Source organism: Triplophysa rosa, linkage group LG17 (assembly GCF_024868665.1).
Source record: "Triplophysa rosa linkage group LG17, Trosa_1v2, whole genome shotgun sequence".
Classification (NCBI taxonomy): domain Eukaryota; kingdom Metazoa; phylum Chordata; class Actinopteri; order Cypriniformes; family Nemacheilidae; genus Triplophysa; species Triplophysa rosa.
The window spans coordinates 20,334,564-20,351,764 of NC_079906.1; the positions used below are offsets into that span (position 1 = coordinate 20,334,564).

The 17,201-nt window shown below is 40.0% G+C and overlaps 1 protein-coding gene across 1 annotated transcript in view; it reads left to right on the plus strand.

The window, feature by feature from the left end:
* plxna3 (plexin A3) overlaps positions 1-17,201 on the plus strand; it is a 125,809-nt gene that overhangs the window by 61,388 nt on the left and 47,220 nt on the right. The window contains 4 exon segments of the mRNA XM_057356344.1: positions 2,744-2,867; positions 3,172-3,328; positions 6,584-6,683; positions 13,923-14,037. Of these exon segments, the coding sequence (XP_057212327.1) occupies positions 2,744-2,867; positions 3,172-3,328; positions 6,584-6,683; positions 13,923-14,037 (496 nt within the window).

A 17,201-nucleotide genomic window follows, 5' to 3' on the forward strand; every position in this document is an offset into this window, starting at 1 on the left:
TGGATTTCTTGGAAATGGAATGGCTAAGCTGGTTCATTCAGTGTGGAGCTCTCAACTGGAGAGAAATGAGTCCATTCAAATTTGGTTTCATAACCCAGTTCAGATGGAGATGCTGGAAACACACAGAGGTTATAGAAGACTGAACTGAATAGAGATGTAGGTGAAGAAGAAATAGTTCACCCTAAAAATTACAGTTCTGTCCTCATTTACTCGAGACATTCTGTACCTGTATGAACATCTCAGAACTGCTGCTTTTCTTACAGTGAAAGTACTTTGTTGTGGTGCTTTGTTTGTTTTGAATGCGTTTATATTTACTGTATATATACACCATGGTCTGTTTGAATACTCGATTCTGATTGGCTGGAAGATGTGCATTAAAAGCCTTTAACGCCCAGGTAGCTCCAGTCAGTTTGATTACATTTGAAATTTAATTTTTTAATTGTTTGCTCTAAAAATTCACTTCGCGTCGAGTGGTTCTTGGCCTCCACGTCGTGCATTAAAACCCTTTAACGCACGGCTAGCTGTGGATTATCCCTTACTTATCTATCTTTATCAATAAACACATCTGTTTCTATGTACAGAACTGGCCAAAAGTGATGCCTGGATTGGGTAGTTGATAAATGCCCTCTCAGGATAGATTAAACCATGAAAATATAAAAAATATGGTACTTATTGAGAAAATACAATTTAAGATTAAGATTAAGAATACTTAAATAATAATATATATTCATATAAATGTACATCTTTCCCCCTTATTCAAAGTTGCACATCTTTTACTATTGTATATTGTTTTTTAAATGTTGTTTTATATAATCAACATCAATATCTTTTTTTAAACTTAATGCCGGAGGTTTTGATGATGTGAGGGTGAGTAAATGATGACGGAATTTACATTTCATCACACCAGAGTTATTATAGTTTTGATTTTAGTTTTTATATTTTTATAATATTTAAAATCGGCTTTTATTTTTAGAATTTTCGTTTTCATGCTAATTTTAGGCACATTAATATTATGTACAGTATTTGTTCATTTTTTATGTTGCTATGAGATTAATTTATTTTTATTTTAATGTAGTTTTTGTTTATTATTACAATGTTAGTGCCTTAAACTTATTTTAGTTTATCTCCCAGGCAACCTTTCAATTCTCGTTTAGTTTAAGGGTTTCAAATAATTTTTAGGCCAATATTTTATATGATTTCAAACAGAACCGTTTTCATAGTTTTCATTTTCGTAAACTAAAATAATCTTTCATCGCGGCCCTTTCCTGTTCCTCCAGGTAGATTGTTCTTGTAAAATGTACTACAAGTCATAAGTACTTGTACTGAGCATTGTTTCTCTTCTGCATGTTTCCTGTCACAGGCGATTTACAGCCTTCCCGTCCCACATTCTGCTCGCTCTACATGACGCGTGTTGACTGGAATCAATACGTTCTTAACAGAAACATCCCCATAGTCTCCCAGCATCGGGCCGCCTTGATATCGCCGAATTGTTGTCACCAGAGTATTTATGTCCTAGTCTATAGTTAAGACCACCCTACCTAGGTAAAGTGGCAACGTATCATAAATCACATTAGTTCCAGTTCACCAGAAAGACAAGCGCGGTGTAATTGGACAAAATCTCATTTCACAAACCGAGGAAAGGGAAGAAAAAAAACCAACGGTGAAAGGCGACGGCGAGTCCTTGAAGGTGCATGTACCGAGAGAGATTTTGTCTTTTTCTGTCTGTTTAATTAAGACTGCTCCATTTTTTTGTCCTTTAAGATATATGGGCATAATTAAGGGAAAACAAATCATTACTGCTGTGTGCATTGCTGGTGAATAATGGCTCCTTGCGTATCGACTGCACTTTCTTCATTTAACAGACAGACGAGCGTGCCGGAGGTAAAAATGCGACGTTTTGCCATCGCTGATGGAAAATAATGCGATCTTGGACGTCATGATAAATTAGGCGCCTGATCCTTCCGCAAATATTTGCCTTGCCCGCACGCACCTGATTTTGAGGCGTTTGATGTAATCCGGTCGGCTGGATGTGTAGTGTGCTTTTAGAAGCTTGTTCTTTCTCTCTTCTGTGCGCGTTTTTCATTAGTCTCTCTGCGGAGCGGCCTTAAAATTAAAACGCGTTTAATTTACTGAACCTCGCTGCGCATCATTGGCTTATACTGTACCGCTCGCTTTTTTCATAAAACTGTAATCAACAATAGCTGCATTTAGGGGCGAAGTTGCAAAATATGAATTTACTCTCAGCGGAGATGACAAGGAATACGTATTTTAATGTGCCGTGTCACGGCTGTTGCGCAAACGTAGTTACTGTCATTATGATAGATGATGTAGTTCGACCACGGGTCGGGTTATGCGTAAAGGTTTGCATTCTCCATGTTTGCAACATTTAACTCCTAAAATGTCTAACAAACATGCCAGTTTAATAAATGTTAATAAAATAATATATAATATTCATCTTACCGGTTCTCTCACACATGGCCATACAGTGGCATTATCATAGCGACACATTCTGTCTGTATCCGATGTTTTTGTGACGGTTTCTGTTGTTGAAAGGGACTCTGGGTAGACATGCACCGGCTTGAGTGAGCAGGGAAAAGCAAAATCTTGCTCACTGAAGCTTGAAGGAGATGCAGCTCTCGCCTCTTATCAGCCGAGCACCGCCAGCCGTGAGCCATTGTGGTGCCAGGATCTTTCCATTTACTCATCCGTTTGTTTGTTTGTTTGTTTGCGTGTTTATTTCCAGGTGCTCCAGAAAGGAGGCGTGTGAGAAGTGGGTGGAGCCTCTGCACTTCAGCTCTGACCTGAAACAGTGCGTTGAAATCACCGTCACTCCTAATAACATGTCCGTGACCTCGGCTTCTACGCAGGTGAGCAGATTTTACATCCCACTCGAGACGCATAAAAATCACAGCAGCGTGTAGCCGTCTTTTATCGTGTTTTTATATCACACATCCACAGCACAGTCTTTACAAGACTATAAATGTTTTGATGGACAAAATTAGGTGTAAAATGTGAATATCAAGGGGCTGAAATGTTTTAATAGTGAACGGTCGGATACGTGACACAACAGAGCAGTGATGAAATCTGTTTCATGTTGAAAAATACAGGCGGCTAATTTTCTAGCATGTCTCATGTCAAAACATGCGGTGGTGTATTTGCTTTCTGCTTCAGCTGAGTGTGAAGGTAGCGAACGTCCCGAGCCTCTCCGCGGGAGTCACGTGTGTGTTTGAAGAGCTGACGGAGAGTCCAGGTGAAGTGTTGGCTAAAGGACAAATCCTCTGTATGTCCCCGTCTCTGAGGGACGTCCCATCTGTCACCCAAAGTTATGGTAAGATACGATGCATCACAGTCATTTCAAATGCATTTCACCTCTGTAATGTAATGGATTTTGAGTGAAATAATCATTTAGCTGTGAACAATGTATTTTAATTTGTCAGTTGGGCCTTTAATGGATCATAAAAGATCAGATTGGGATATTATTGTTTTTAGAGTTGACTTCTGAACTAACGTAATTTACACTTCCATAAAAACAGTAACTTTAATAAGATCACTGCTTGAACTGTTATGTCATGACACAAAAGAAAATTGTACCTGGGATTGAATAAACCAAATGTGCAATTGAACGAGTGTCCACAAAAGTAAAACCACTGTAAATATTGTACGTCCATCTCTCATAGCGTCATCAGGGCTCTAGAGTGCGACCAATTTGGTCGCACATGCGACCTAATTTCTCAATGGTGCGACTAAAAAAAATCCCCAGCCATTCGAGGGAAAAAAAGTCTCTGCGAAAGTCTCCCTGTGGTTCAACAACAGACACATTAGGCCCATATCGTGGTCTAAACCAATCAGAGATAGTGAAGGGCGGACCCTCCTCTGATTGGCCGTCGTCCAGATATTCCTGTACTTGTGTGTACGTTTGAAAATGCTGTGCTGCAGTCCGACAGAGAGGTGAGGAGCCTATAGACCCGTCAGATAAACAGAGTGGATGTAGCCGCGGATGATGAGAGAAGATGAAAAGAACGATTGACAACTTTTTCGTTAAGAATGTTAAGTTAAGGCCTGATCCGTCCGAAAATCATAACCAATGCTCTGACACGCTAGACTGCAACTAAATGGTCTCATTTTGCGATAAATTATGTAGTATGTTATATTGCGCAAGCTGCGCATTCAGTCACTCATTTTCGTCTCCCCTCCTTCAACCATTCGCTTATCTATACAGTGCCCCGCCCCCAAAGACGTAATTCGCGGGTTACGGGTAAGAAGGACCAAAAGAGCAGACGAGTGAAGAGCTCAATCTTGCAATTTAAATAAATATGCAGAATATAAGAATTTCCCCGGCTAAGGTACAAAACAGCAAAGATAACGAAATGTGTTGCAAGTATTGTATGCATGTGAAGCTAATGCAGGAAACATGTATTTAAACTTTATGCACTAAACTATTGTATAAAGATCTCTAACAATACTGCAAAGCATACAAAACGTTATACATCACGCTAAATACTATTTATTTGTAAGTCACTATTGATAGAAGCCAAACGTGTATCAATGCAGCTTTCATGAAGAATAATCACTAAAAGCCTTCCGGTATCGCGGGTTGTTTGAAATATGCGCGCGCCCAGAGAGTCAGAGCACAAAATACTAAACGGAGTTCTCTTTCACGCCTTCTTACTCTGAAACGGACATATTAACACAAAATAACCTAAAAATTCCCATATTAACAAGAAACCTTGTAAAGGTATTCAGTTTGTTTCATGACCAAACAGTTGGGAAACAAAACACGTGTTCCAGTATATTGCGCGAGCTCTTAAAGGGGCAGCAGCATAATAAAGATCTCTGTTTATATTGTTCATCAAACAACAACGGACGGGCCCAAAAACACTCACTGATATTAAAGGAATTGTGTTCTCTTATAGGAGTCGTTCACAACAAATAAAGGAAGAAAGTAGCTTTAAGAAAGATGTGCTTTAAATATGGTAAAGTGTTGAAAGAGAGTTTACATATACAATAAAAATAATTCAATCATAAACAATGATTTGTATTAATTTCTAATTTATTTATTAATGTATTAAACACATTTTAATGAAGTTTTAGTGATTCTTTTTTCTTACCTCACCCCACGACTCTGGTGCTATCAAATTAAGGGCTGGTGCCACCAACTGAATAACTTGGTAGCACCAGTGCCACCTCTCTCAAGTGTTAGTCTAGAGCCCTGCTTTCTTGCAGAATTGTGCTTCAAATAAAGAACTTTATGTTGACCAGATTGTTAGTTAATCATTTACAAGTCAATATTGCCTATATGGACAGCGATTAAAAAAAAAAAGTGAACTTGTAAAACTGCGGTGTTAAATGCGATGCGGTCGAAAATTTGGGTGCACCTAACTTTTGTGCTGGTGCACCTGAGAAAAAAAGTTAGGCGCACCAGTGCAACCGTGCAAAAAGTTAGTCTAGAGCCCTGGTCATTCTTGTTCATGCCAGATTAAATATGCTTTCTACCCTCAGAGGGAATTCTTTCTCGGCGACCTCCTCATGTTATTACTTTAGTCTCTGGACAGAATCAAATCTTTAAGTTTATCTCTTTTGGTTGCGTGCTAAACTGCCAGCTCTAATAAGTTCTTCAATCATCATAATGTCATACGGCTAATATTATACATAATTTAGGGCTAGCATCAGCTCCCCCGCCTGGTTCTCAATGTTTTTACTTAATCTGGTCTCAATATTTCCATCACAGGCCATTTTGTTTTACCACCGTCGACTTTAGACCTTCAGATTTGACTGATTTTTTATTTCGATGTGAACAAAATCAAGACGGTGTTAAATAATAAATTGTCCAATATTTCTTACTGCCTTAATTCTTTTTATTGAAAATTTCTTACGTTTTGGTCCACATTTTCCCTTTTTGGTCGACTAGTTAAATAGACTTTTTTTGTCATTTTCATTACCACCGAATTCTATTCCTCGTCCGCTCTTACGACAGTCTTTTAAGTAAGTTTACTTTTCTGTAAAGCTGCTTTGAAACAATTTGCGCTTTAGAAATAAATTTAATTAATTCAATTTGTTTTCCGTTCTCCTCATTTTGTTCTTGTGCTTTTGCGATGACTGATAATGACATGAATCTTGTCTATATCCGAGTCTCTGAAGCTTCAGGAACGACTTCATTTTCCTTTTTGATTTTTCTCTGTTTTTACGTACTCTTAAGAACCCGAATTCACCGCTGCTAACTTTTAGACTCCGGATGCCTGGTATTCCCATTAATAACAATTATTGCATCTACAAATGGAAATATTATGTCAATTATAGTGAAGTGAGGCCCACGAGTATAATTTGATGGGCAGAGATGTAGTCATTATGGAACTGGAAAGGGTTGCCGAGTTTGAAACCTAAGTGCATTTCTCTCGCAGATGGAAGAAGTGGATAAATGGTCTCGCAATCAAATATATTAGAAAGAATGAACATTGCGGAGTATACATGAGGAGAGGAGGACATCAGGGAGATGGGTTCAAACAGCCCTGGTCACGCTAACCTCATTTCTCTTGCATTTTCACTCTCTTTCACTTCATTACAGTCTCTTTCGCTTCTCTTGCAGGCGATAAACGAGTCGTGAAGCTCTCTCTGAAGTCCAAAGAGACGGGTCTCAAATTCATCACCACTGATTTCATCTTCTACAACTGCAGCATCTTGCAGTCGTAAGTATGACGGTCGAAAATGTGTTTCTGACCTCCTTGCAGGGTTTGATTGGATTGGTTGGCAGGGTTTGAAGTGCTTCCTTAAAGATTCCCTTGCAAACTCCGCTTGGCCGCTTTGTCAGCGTTTTCTCTCTGGATTCAGCACTTTTTGCCCATCCTGACATACTTGCTTTTACAACAGCGAAGCTGAACTTTTCAGCCAAACTATGAGTGATTATATCGAAGAAAAGTTGATTGATAAGAATTTCTGTTAAGGTTCACATTGGATGTTCCAGGTTGTGTCAGTTTAGAAGTTAATGCTTTGAAGAACCCATTACATTGTTTGAGGAGCTTTCCTTCCTGTATTTGAAGTATTTAAAAATAGAGTCGAAATATAGACCGTTTCATTCGCGCCGGGACTGCAGTTAACTTCCGGCCTGTGTTTGGCTCGTGACTAATAATATAACTATTTATATTTTAATTTATATTAATATTCATTTATATTACTATTTTATTGTATAATAATTGTATTAAATAAATGTTCATTTAATAAATAAACAATTTGTGGAATGGGTCCTATAGTTTGGTCGCATTTAAAGAAACCGTATTGTACATTGACATCTAGTGGTCGAGCTTGGTATCGCAGTATAAATTCTAAATATTGGAGAGACAAGTTTAGCAAAGTAACGGTTCTTCTTGGTTTCTTTTGATAGTTATCAGAAATAATCTAATGGCACTTCATTGTTTGTGAATGTGTACCGAAAGTTAAGGGCAGTCCACAAATGTGCGCATGCGCAGTAACGTTTGTTTATGTTATCACTTTGAAACCGTCTATAGTTGTTAGCTGTTAAAGGCAAATGTTTAACGTTATTTGATAGCATAATTTATCTGATAACGTTGTCATATTTTATTGCCAACACAATCTCACTGGAATTCGTAACTTTTTTACGAGGTGGCTAATTCTTATGAATTCATTTGATCTTATTCGTACGTTAGTACAACTTGTTTTCACTCCAGTGACGTTAGGTTAGGTGTGGGGTTAGGGGAGGAGCTCAAGGCTTTTTTCTTATTATCGTACGTTATTGTAAGATTCATATCGTGCAAATTCATACGTATTAGCCACCTCGTAAAATAGTTAAGAATTCCTGTGAGATCAGATTGTTTATTGCCGATATGAAATGTTCTTTAAATGTAATCTTGACAAATGATTTTGAAGAGTTTTGTAACTGAGACTGTTGCTGTCCACGTGTATTACCAAGATGGCCGCCAACCCTACTGAAAAAACAGCTGAAACCAGCCTAAGATGGATGACTGATTTTAGCTGGTTTAGCAGGCTGTTTTTAGAGAGGTTTTGGCTACTGTTTAGCTGGTCAAGCTGGTTTTAGCTGGTCACACTAGAACCCGCCAGCTAAAACCATCTGAACACCAGGCTAGAAACGTGCTGATCTTAGCTGGTTTAAGATGGAAGTTGCTGGTTTAAGCTAGTTTTTAAAAAGTCTGGCTACTTTTTTTTGCTGGTCAAGCTGGTTTTTAGCTGGTTTTAGCCTTTGGGTTGCCTGTCCAGCTAAAATCATCTTTAAAAGTGTGCAGTACCTCTCTAAAACCAGCGTGCTTAACCAGCTGAAACCAGCCAACCAGCTTAGGCTGGTTTTAGATGTTGTTTTCAGTAGGGAAGTGAATCTTCCATGCAACTCATTTTTTCAAATCAAATATCTAAATGTTTTGGCAAAAGTTAGAGGTTTATTGCTATAGCATCAAAGATGCAGAATGTGTAACTTGTTTTGTTTAAAAAAATCTAATTTAAACAAACGGGAATGTCTAGAAGTCTTTCTACGTTAATCGTAATTTTGTCCAGAGAAACTTAATAACTTTCCTCTTTTCTAAAAAGAGAATTCTGGCTGTGTCTGTGGTCAGTAAATGAGTGTTATTACTCCAGAGGTGTGAGTGGGTGCTGATATGTAATTGCTGTGAGGTTCAGTCTTCAGGTGGCTGGATAATATCAGAACTCTGATGGAGTCAAGGGTTCAGGTTTTATTTGTGCTGGAGTTCATGTGTTCTGAACACCCAGATTTACAGTGTGCAGATGGTCGATTCACTTTTTATTCTTGATCCGGTACGAAGTTCTATTAAGGCCAATATATTGCTTATGTTCATACTTCATACCAATACAGAAAGCATTAAGTTGGGTTGAAAATAAAAAAACAAACAGTTATTGGAGTTAGGCTTCTGAGATTAAGTGGGTACAAGATGCAAGGTGTAGTTGACAATTGTATGCCTTAACGGCAAATGATCAGATTTACATTTTTGCTTGTTGTATAACAGTACAGTCCATTCAAACTTCAAACTTGTGTATATATATGTGTGTTCATTTGCACTTCAATCACTGAGGAGTCAATATAGTGAGTGAAGACAAGTCTGTTCGTCCCAGAGGCCAAGCACCCCCATGTTTATTTCCTCCGGCCACTCCCCCATTGAGCCGGGTGCTTTACATCACTTAACCCAGTCAGCGAGCACAATCACGCATTGTTAGCGCCTCCTTTGTTTTTCCGACCAATTTCGGCTGTGATTTGCATCGGAGCAGGAGTGAAATGTGAATTGGCTTTTCAATGGCAGCTAAACAAAGAAAAAGGGCCGAAATACAGCGGTAATTGGAAGGAAAGCACCACGTGGTAAACAGTTCACACCTAGAAATTTTGGACTACACAACGTTTTTTTACGCGAACCCGACAATCTGCTCTCCTGCGTGCGTGCGAGTACAAGGGCCCGTGCTGATGCACCGAGCTGGGCTCGGCAGTTGCCATGGCAACCCACGTCCGAGCGAGGCCTGCTACCTTGCCAGTGGAACTCATGCCAGATTTCCTGTTTCCACAAAAGCCCTGTGGGAATGTTTAGCCCTGCAATTGTTTTCGCCTCTGGTGAAGCCGGTGAGCAGCACTCGCAGGGCTCTGTCTTCCATCTTCATTTCCCACAATTCTTCGGCCACCCTGGCCTGCAGAAACCCAACCCTCGACCTCATGTCCCCCTGTGGGATAATAAGCACCTGTGAAACAAGTGCAAGGGATCTGAGAGCGGGGGCAGGTCTGGCCGCTTGACTTTTGTGCTGTTTGGTCTTGGAAAACCGAAGTGCGTTTTAGGATGATTGTTATGAAATAGCTTATATAAACCTTTGGAAAACAAATGTAGTCCATTTCATCTTCTCATGCATCTGTTTACGGAGATTTCTGTGTACTAGTTAGTTTTGGCTCCGTGTTTGGTCATTCATGAAACATGCAATGTTCTTTTGTGTTTTATTACTTAACCTAGATGTCAGCGTAGCAGGACGGGCTTATCAAAGGACAGTTGTTTGGTTAGCCTTTTTGTTACAGGTTGGATGGGTTTCAAGGGGGAATTGTTGATCATGGGGTTAGATTCTCTGGAGTATAAAATTGAATGAAGAAAACTTTTTGGGAAAAAGATTCACGGCTGAAGCATTAAGTCCAGGTTAGTTTATTAAAGGGACAGTTTTATTTAATGTGCTGTATTTTATTTTTTGGCCAGGGCTGAAGCAGGGTTTGAATTTTAGCGCAGGGTTGCGCATAATTTATATCATCCCCTCAAATCTATCTTTAATAATGTGGGAAATTTCTGCATCGTTTGTATTCGCATTATCTCTGATCAAATAATAAACTAAACTCACTGACGCGAACAAAATGAAATCAAAAGCGAAACAGTGCCCCCTCTGACCATGTCTACAAAATACGTTGTGACAAGGGAGGAGTGACGAGAGCCGTGGGAGGAGCAAGCGAGGCCGGTGATGCGATTGATAATGAGCGTCAGCTGGGCGCCACCGGCCTCGTATCTCCCACGGAGGAGATCGGAAGCATAAAGGGCCGAGCGGCATGAGCATACGGCGAGAGAGGACCGGGCCCGGACATTTAAGTTTTGTTTATGTACGTGTGGCAGTTGTCGGTGAGGGGCTGCCGGCCTTTTTACTGCTGGATTTATTGTTTATTTATTGTGATTAAAGTCTTTGGATTGTTCGCCGGTTCCCGCCTCCTTCCTTCCCGTTTGTTGAGTTTATTACATACGTTTTCACTTAAATCTTTCGCTGAGCCCTGTTGAGCACCTCGGTGTTTCTCGCGGTCAGTGTGGTCTGTGCAGCGCTGCGCACTCGTGCTGATCTCGTCACACACCGAAATTTACCAAAGTGCCGAAGAGTTTATTTATGGATTCAAATTCAAAGGCCTCATGTTTTACAAGCAATACAGAATAAAAATAGTTAAAAGTGGCGGAGTAAACTCTGACCTTCAGCTCACGCATGCAGAATTTATGCGTCCGCCGGTGCGCAATACCTGTGTCGAGAGTTGTAGACGCGACGCGGTGCGTTTAAGATACAGCATACAGAACAAACATAAATAAATGTTATATGTATGCGGCTATAGTCAAAGCACAATCTGCTGTACGAAACTACAAGCTGCGCGGCGGCAGTTTAACATCAACCTGAAATAAACCATTGGCAAACCATTCACGTGATTAAACAAAACTGCACGCTGCACGGCCACAGCACATAGAAATCAACCCGTACACGTATTGACTGTAGACCTCTCAGCCACAATCTCAAATAAATAAATATATAATTGTCTTAATGCTGGCCTGCATGCAAAACTCCAAACGTGGCCTTTCTCTTTCGGGGTTGACTGTGATAAAGTTCCGGCATTAGTGTCCAAGCTGTCCAGTACAAAAACTCTGAAATTTGTTTTTGCACCATGTGGAAAACAAGACCGCTCGTGACACTCGATCTTCACAAACGAATGCCATGTGGCTTACCATTTACAGTGAATTGATTCATATTTTTAATTAATATTAGTGAATAGGCAAATTATTAATAAAAAAAAAATTGCAGCCCCCTCAGCACCCCAACTTCCCACGGCTACTCCCAAAAATAAAAAATCTGTCATGTATTCACACTCATTCAAGACCTGCATGGCTTTCTTTCATTTACAGAACGCAAAAGATATTTTGAAGAATGTTTGTAACTAAAGACATTTATACAGGTTTGAAACAACTCGAGGGCGAGTAAATCATGACAGATTTCTTATTTTTGTGTGAACTGTCACTTTAAGTGAAAGTCGTAACGCACAAACTCATGATTTGATTCTCCACCCCATACTTTTCATCCAGCCATCGATGTTAAAAAACTCACTTCATCAGAGTGTCGCCATTTGGCCGCGCAGTGTTTTCAGCCCACGCTCAAATTAAAGCCGAGTGAATTGATGGGCCTTAAACCCCTGACACAGCATATTGCATATTTCAGGCAAGACTTGCAGGTCCGTTTGCAGTATTTACAGCGTGTTTCAGCACCGCCGCCTCCTCCACCGGCTCCGGTTTGCGTCTTTACCGTGCATCTCATTGAAGAGCGCACCCACGCTGCATGCCTCACGGGCTGTGGTATTAGATTTAATGCCGCCCTCTAACCGAGTTAAAATGCATCCATACAGCAAAGAAACCGCATTAACTTGTTTAAAATGACCCATGATAATACATGCGCTATTTGTGTGGGTGAATTGTATGAAACTATCAAATAAATGTATTTTATATTTCACTACAAAATCAAAGAAAGTCCATTTCTTTAAGCGTGAAAATTAAGCGTGCTTTTTAGGTTAATGCATTTTGTTGGCATTGTGATGCTATAATTGTGACATTTAAAGGGACGGTATTTTTTTTTTTATAATTTGAGAGGGATGTAATGTTGTCATTTAGTGTTGTATGACTGTCTATCTTATGTGAAGCATAATGTTAGTGACTGAAAGCCTCAGTCACCATTCACTTTCATAGTTTTTTTCATACAACGGAAGTAAATAGAGACTGAGGCCGCCAGCGACTAACGTTATCTCTTTTTGTGCTCCACAACGATAGAAAGTCATACAACGCAACCCTATCCAATTTTCTTTCAATCTTCAATTTTCATTGATTATTTCTAGATTATTTTCTTATTATAAATGTATGTACATTATGATATGATTTGATGCACTGCCTTTAATGTATAGTTATTTTAATAAATAAAGTTTAGCAGCGTTGTTTTACTTTAAAGGGATAGTTCACCCAAAAATGAAAGTACGTTGTTCCAAATATTTGTACCAAACAGGAACAAAATGACAGTTTGGTTTCCCACATTCTTCCTTTGTGTTCAACAGGTTATAAACAGCTTGACGTTGAGTAAACGATGACAGTTTTCATTTTTGTGTGAACTATTCCTTTAAAAAAATATTGGCTGCAGTGTATGCACAATATCATTTTATTTTTCATACTCCTTATGTTTTAAGGGTCAAATATGACCCGGACATTTCTTTGAAAGATTTTCTTAAGATTAACTGCGATATTTTTCTAACAGACATCGCTCTGTGAGAAATTGGAGAAGAAAAGTGGCCGCTACCATTTTGCACCGACCAGGAAGCCTGCGAATACTCGCGGCAAACGTCTCGGATGTTTCAAACGTGACCACCAGACCTTCTTTTCTCCTCCCGCGGGTGTTGCAAGAGAGTGAAAGAGATTATAGCGAGCAGTGCACCTCCGGGTCTGGTGTGCCTAGACTGTTGAGTGCTCTCTGAAGGCGATTTAAAGCGTGCCTCTGGAGACACGGATGTGATTAGTATGAGATATGGCGCAGGCTCCCCGCTCACACCCCGGCCTCTGTGTGCCGGTGCGACAGCAGACGAGAGTCAGCGTGTGGCGAAATAACTCACGTCCGCAAAAGGTTGTGCGTTTATGTCACAGCGTGTGCTTCGTGTTGTGATCTGCGCTTCGTCCTGCGAGATCACAGGTGTCGTCCGCTCGCGTTGCTCCGCAGGACGTGACCGTTTAATTGGGAATGTCATTAGGGCCGACGTCTGAAAGGCCTTTTCAGGGTTGAGTTAATGACTAATTGAGAAGCGGCGAGAACGTTTCGGGTGTTCAATGGCCCTCAAGGATTAATTGTGCGTGTTGTTGTGAAAGAGGGGATTTGTGACATATTGACCACTCAGATTTCCACAGCAGCGTCTTCATTCACGCCAAGAGTTCAAATCTGACCCGGGGCTTCTTCAAGAAGTTTCAAAGGACAATGATGGGATTTGTAGGAATGTATTTTACTGTAAGGTTTGAAGTGAAGTAATGAGTCAAATAGTGACAGAATTTTATTTTGGGTGAGCTGTCCCTTTAAATGTCATTCACAAATTTTGCTGACATGTCCTGTCTATGTTCTGGTGGGTTGCGATGTAACTCTTTATTGTTTCTCCTCTTCAGGTGTTCGTCGTGTGTAAGCAGTCCATTCCCCTGTAACTGGTGTAAATACCGTCACATCTGCACTAATAATGTGGCCGAGTGCTCCTTCCAGGAGGGCCGAGTGAGCAGCGCTGAGGTAAGAAGAAACAAAACTTTTGCAAAATGCATGTACAAAGTTGGAGCGGGTGGTAGGACTGAAATCTTAGTAACTTGTATAATAAATATTATATATCTAAGCATAAAATATAAACATAAATATTTATGTTCTGCAATTAACTTTTGACCAAATGCAACCCAAAAATCTGTGTTTGAAACGATGAGATCCAGGCAAGTGAATAATTTGGCATGAAAAATATGGTTCATTTGCAAACAGTTAATTCAGTAATAGAATTTTAATGCATGGTTGCTTAGCAACCGTAAACGTCTTGCTGCACATACAGTTATCACTGTGCAAGCAGCATTGTTTGTTGTTGGGAAAACTCAATTAAATTATAATTATATTCATATTGTAACAATTATTTAACGTTTACTCTTGCAATAGACTTTGTAGCATAGTCTGTTTTAAGTGATTTGACTCGATAAAAATGTCATACCAACATCAGTTGACATAGTTTATAGTGTTGCTTCATATATACTGTAATACCGCCCAGCCCTGGTACCAACCTTTGGTCTCTAGTGATCCAGTAGTAAACTGATCATGTTGTTTAATCAAATCCAGATGTATTATGTCTCGATTTTCATTGTTAGTCATTCAGTGTGTCTCAGATGACTCATTAGCTCACTGTCTCAGATGTGAGATACATTCACATGTTCTAAACGGATCTCCTGTTCTCAGTTTCCTGCATTACTGTGTGATTTCCCCTGAAGGATTGGCATTCTTTTAAGCAAAGCATGCACGCTATTGTACCTCACAGGAAAATTAAGTGAACACAACAGAACCGTTTGTGCATCCGTCTGAAATCCACAATACCCCTTCAGACCTGGAGCCAAACCAAACTCACATCTGTATCTGTCAATCACACAATCGGTTCTTTCAGTCAGAAGGAAGCACGCTGTCCGTGGAACACTGGGAACTTTCTCACACGCTTCATTGTTTGTCTCGCTTGACACTTGCTTGAGATTTCCAGCCAAGACATTTTTCCTCGATGAATGTTTACACTGGACGATAAGGGGAAGAATTGTTGCAAATGTCACTGTGGTTTGGAATAGAAATTCCGTTTTTACAGGCTATTATTTGCAAGAACATTTAACATACCGTGACAGTAGAGTGTTCCTCAGAGACCGTAGGCTTTGTTGCGTTACTTCAGGTGGTCAAAGTTATTTTTTTACGTTTGGCTGTTAAGAAAGGGACTTGGCTTTTTTGACTTTGGCCAGTAAGCAACCACCTAGCAACACCCTAGCAACCACAAAGAAGACCCCTAGCATCATGAGCAACACTCTTTTTCCCCCCTCAAGTTAGAAAGCGCATTTAAAGTCCCCGTGCATCCCCGAAGTTGCGATGGTTTTTACTTCCGTATTGTGACGCATTTCCGAGTGAAATGGAATTTCTAATGAGAAAAATAGTGGGCGTGGCTTTCGTCTGTCTCTGCGATTTGATCGAATGTATAAAAACAGCCGTTGCATTTTGAAATGGAACTGGCAGCAGACTGACAGTTGAAGGGGAGGAGTTAACGGATGCTCCGCCCAAGCCGTCTAACATGCGTCATTTAAGATGGATAGACATTACAGGAAGGAAGTGCATTTTCAGATTTTAACTAAAGATTATGAGGGCACACGCATTTTATGAAGAGAATGACTCACATTGATAAACTATTTACAATAAACGCCGCAATATTTCATGAAAAAACAGGCGTCGTAATGTTTAATTTCACTTGGACTTGAAAAGTGCCGCCTAGGCGATTTCTTTTCACCGTGCACCTCTAGTATCAGTCAATCATGCTTTGTGGTGCAGTATTATGGATGAACAAGCGTTTTCAGGGTTTCGGCTGCGTAATTTCTTTCAGAGTCTCAGGTGCTAATGGCTATCGAGCCAAATAACTTGGCCAACTTTTTGTTGCTGCCTTTTGTTTGTGGTTACTGCTGCTTGAAATTGGCCCAAGTGCTTAAGTCTAGGTTGGTGTCACGTTGCCAGCCAAGATTCCGTTGCGGTGAGGAAAATAATAGTCTTCGCACAGATTTGGCCCAATCTGTGAATAGATTTACATCTTGTATACCCGCCTTCTACCGTCTCTTTCTCTCTTTCTTTCTCCACTGTGCTTTTCATCTCCTTGACTATTTGTGTGAGCACATTACTGCACACTCGACTGAGCCGTGGACCGCTGGCTTTTGAGGGTTGAGAAGTTACTCCTGCGCCTTGTCGGAGTTTTATTGCACCTGATGATTGAGGGGAATGAAAAGAAAACAGCATGTGTGATTTTTAGCTGCGTGGAAACCAGATGCTGGATGCATTTGGTTTATTTATATCTCTTGCGTTTCTTTGCTTCGTGATTACAATTTGCAGTTTTAGTTTGCACGTACGAATCGAAGTGTGAGCGTTAGACCATGTATCATTTTAAAGGGATAGAATAATGAAGACTCATCATTTAATCACCCTCTTGTCATTTTAAACCTGTATAACTTTGTTTCTTCTGCAGAACACAAAAGAAGATTTTTTGAAGAACAACATCGGTACCCATTCACTTGCATTGGTTTTGTGTCCATACAATAGAAGTCAAGGGGCGCCGCCGTTGTTTGGTTACCACCAGCATTCTTCAAAAGATATATTTTTGTGTGTTCTGCGGAAAAAAAGAAATTCAAACAGGTTTGAACTGACAAGAGGATGAGTAAATGATGACGGAAAGTTCATTTTTGGGTGAACTATCCCTTTAAGCAAAATTTGTTGTATAGGAAAGTTGTATCAATCTATACATTCTGTTAATATACATTATTACAAACGAATTGTGTTCCAAAAAACGCTTTTCTTGCAGTGTAAATGAGAACTTTTGCAAGAGGCATCGACCGACATAAAAGTGAACGCTTAGAGAAAGAAATTGTTGTTTTGAAATGTCTTTTCTTTAAATTGGCTGGTCTGTTTGGTGACGCAGCTTTCACATGCGCTCCCAAACACATGAATATTTCGTCGGGTCAGTGCCGCTGTTTCACGCCACCATTACAGCAACAGAAGCTGCCGGGCAACTAAGTGTTTCATATCTGTAATCCTGACATTAGCGTTTTTCAATTAGAGAAATGATTAACCGCGCGTCCTCCAACCGAGGAATGGCTCGGAGAAAACCAGGTTAACTGGATCTGCAATCAGGCCGT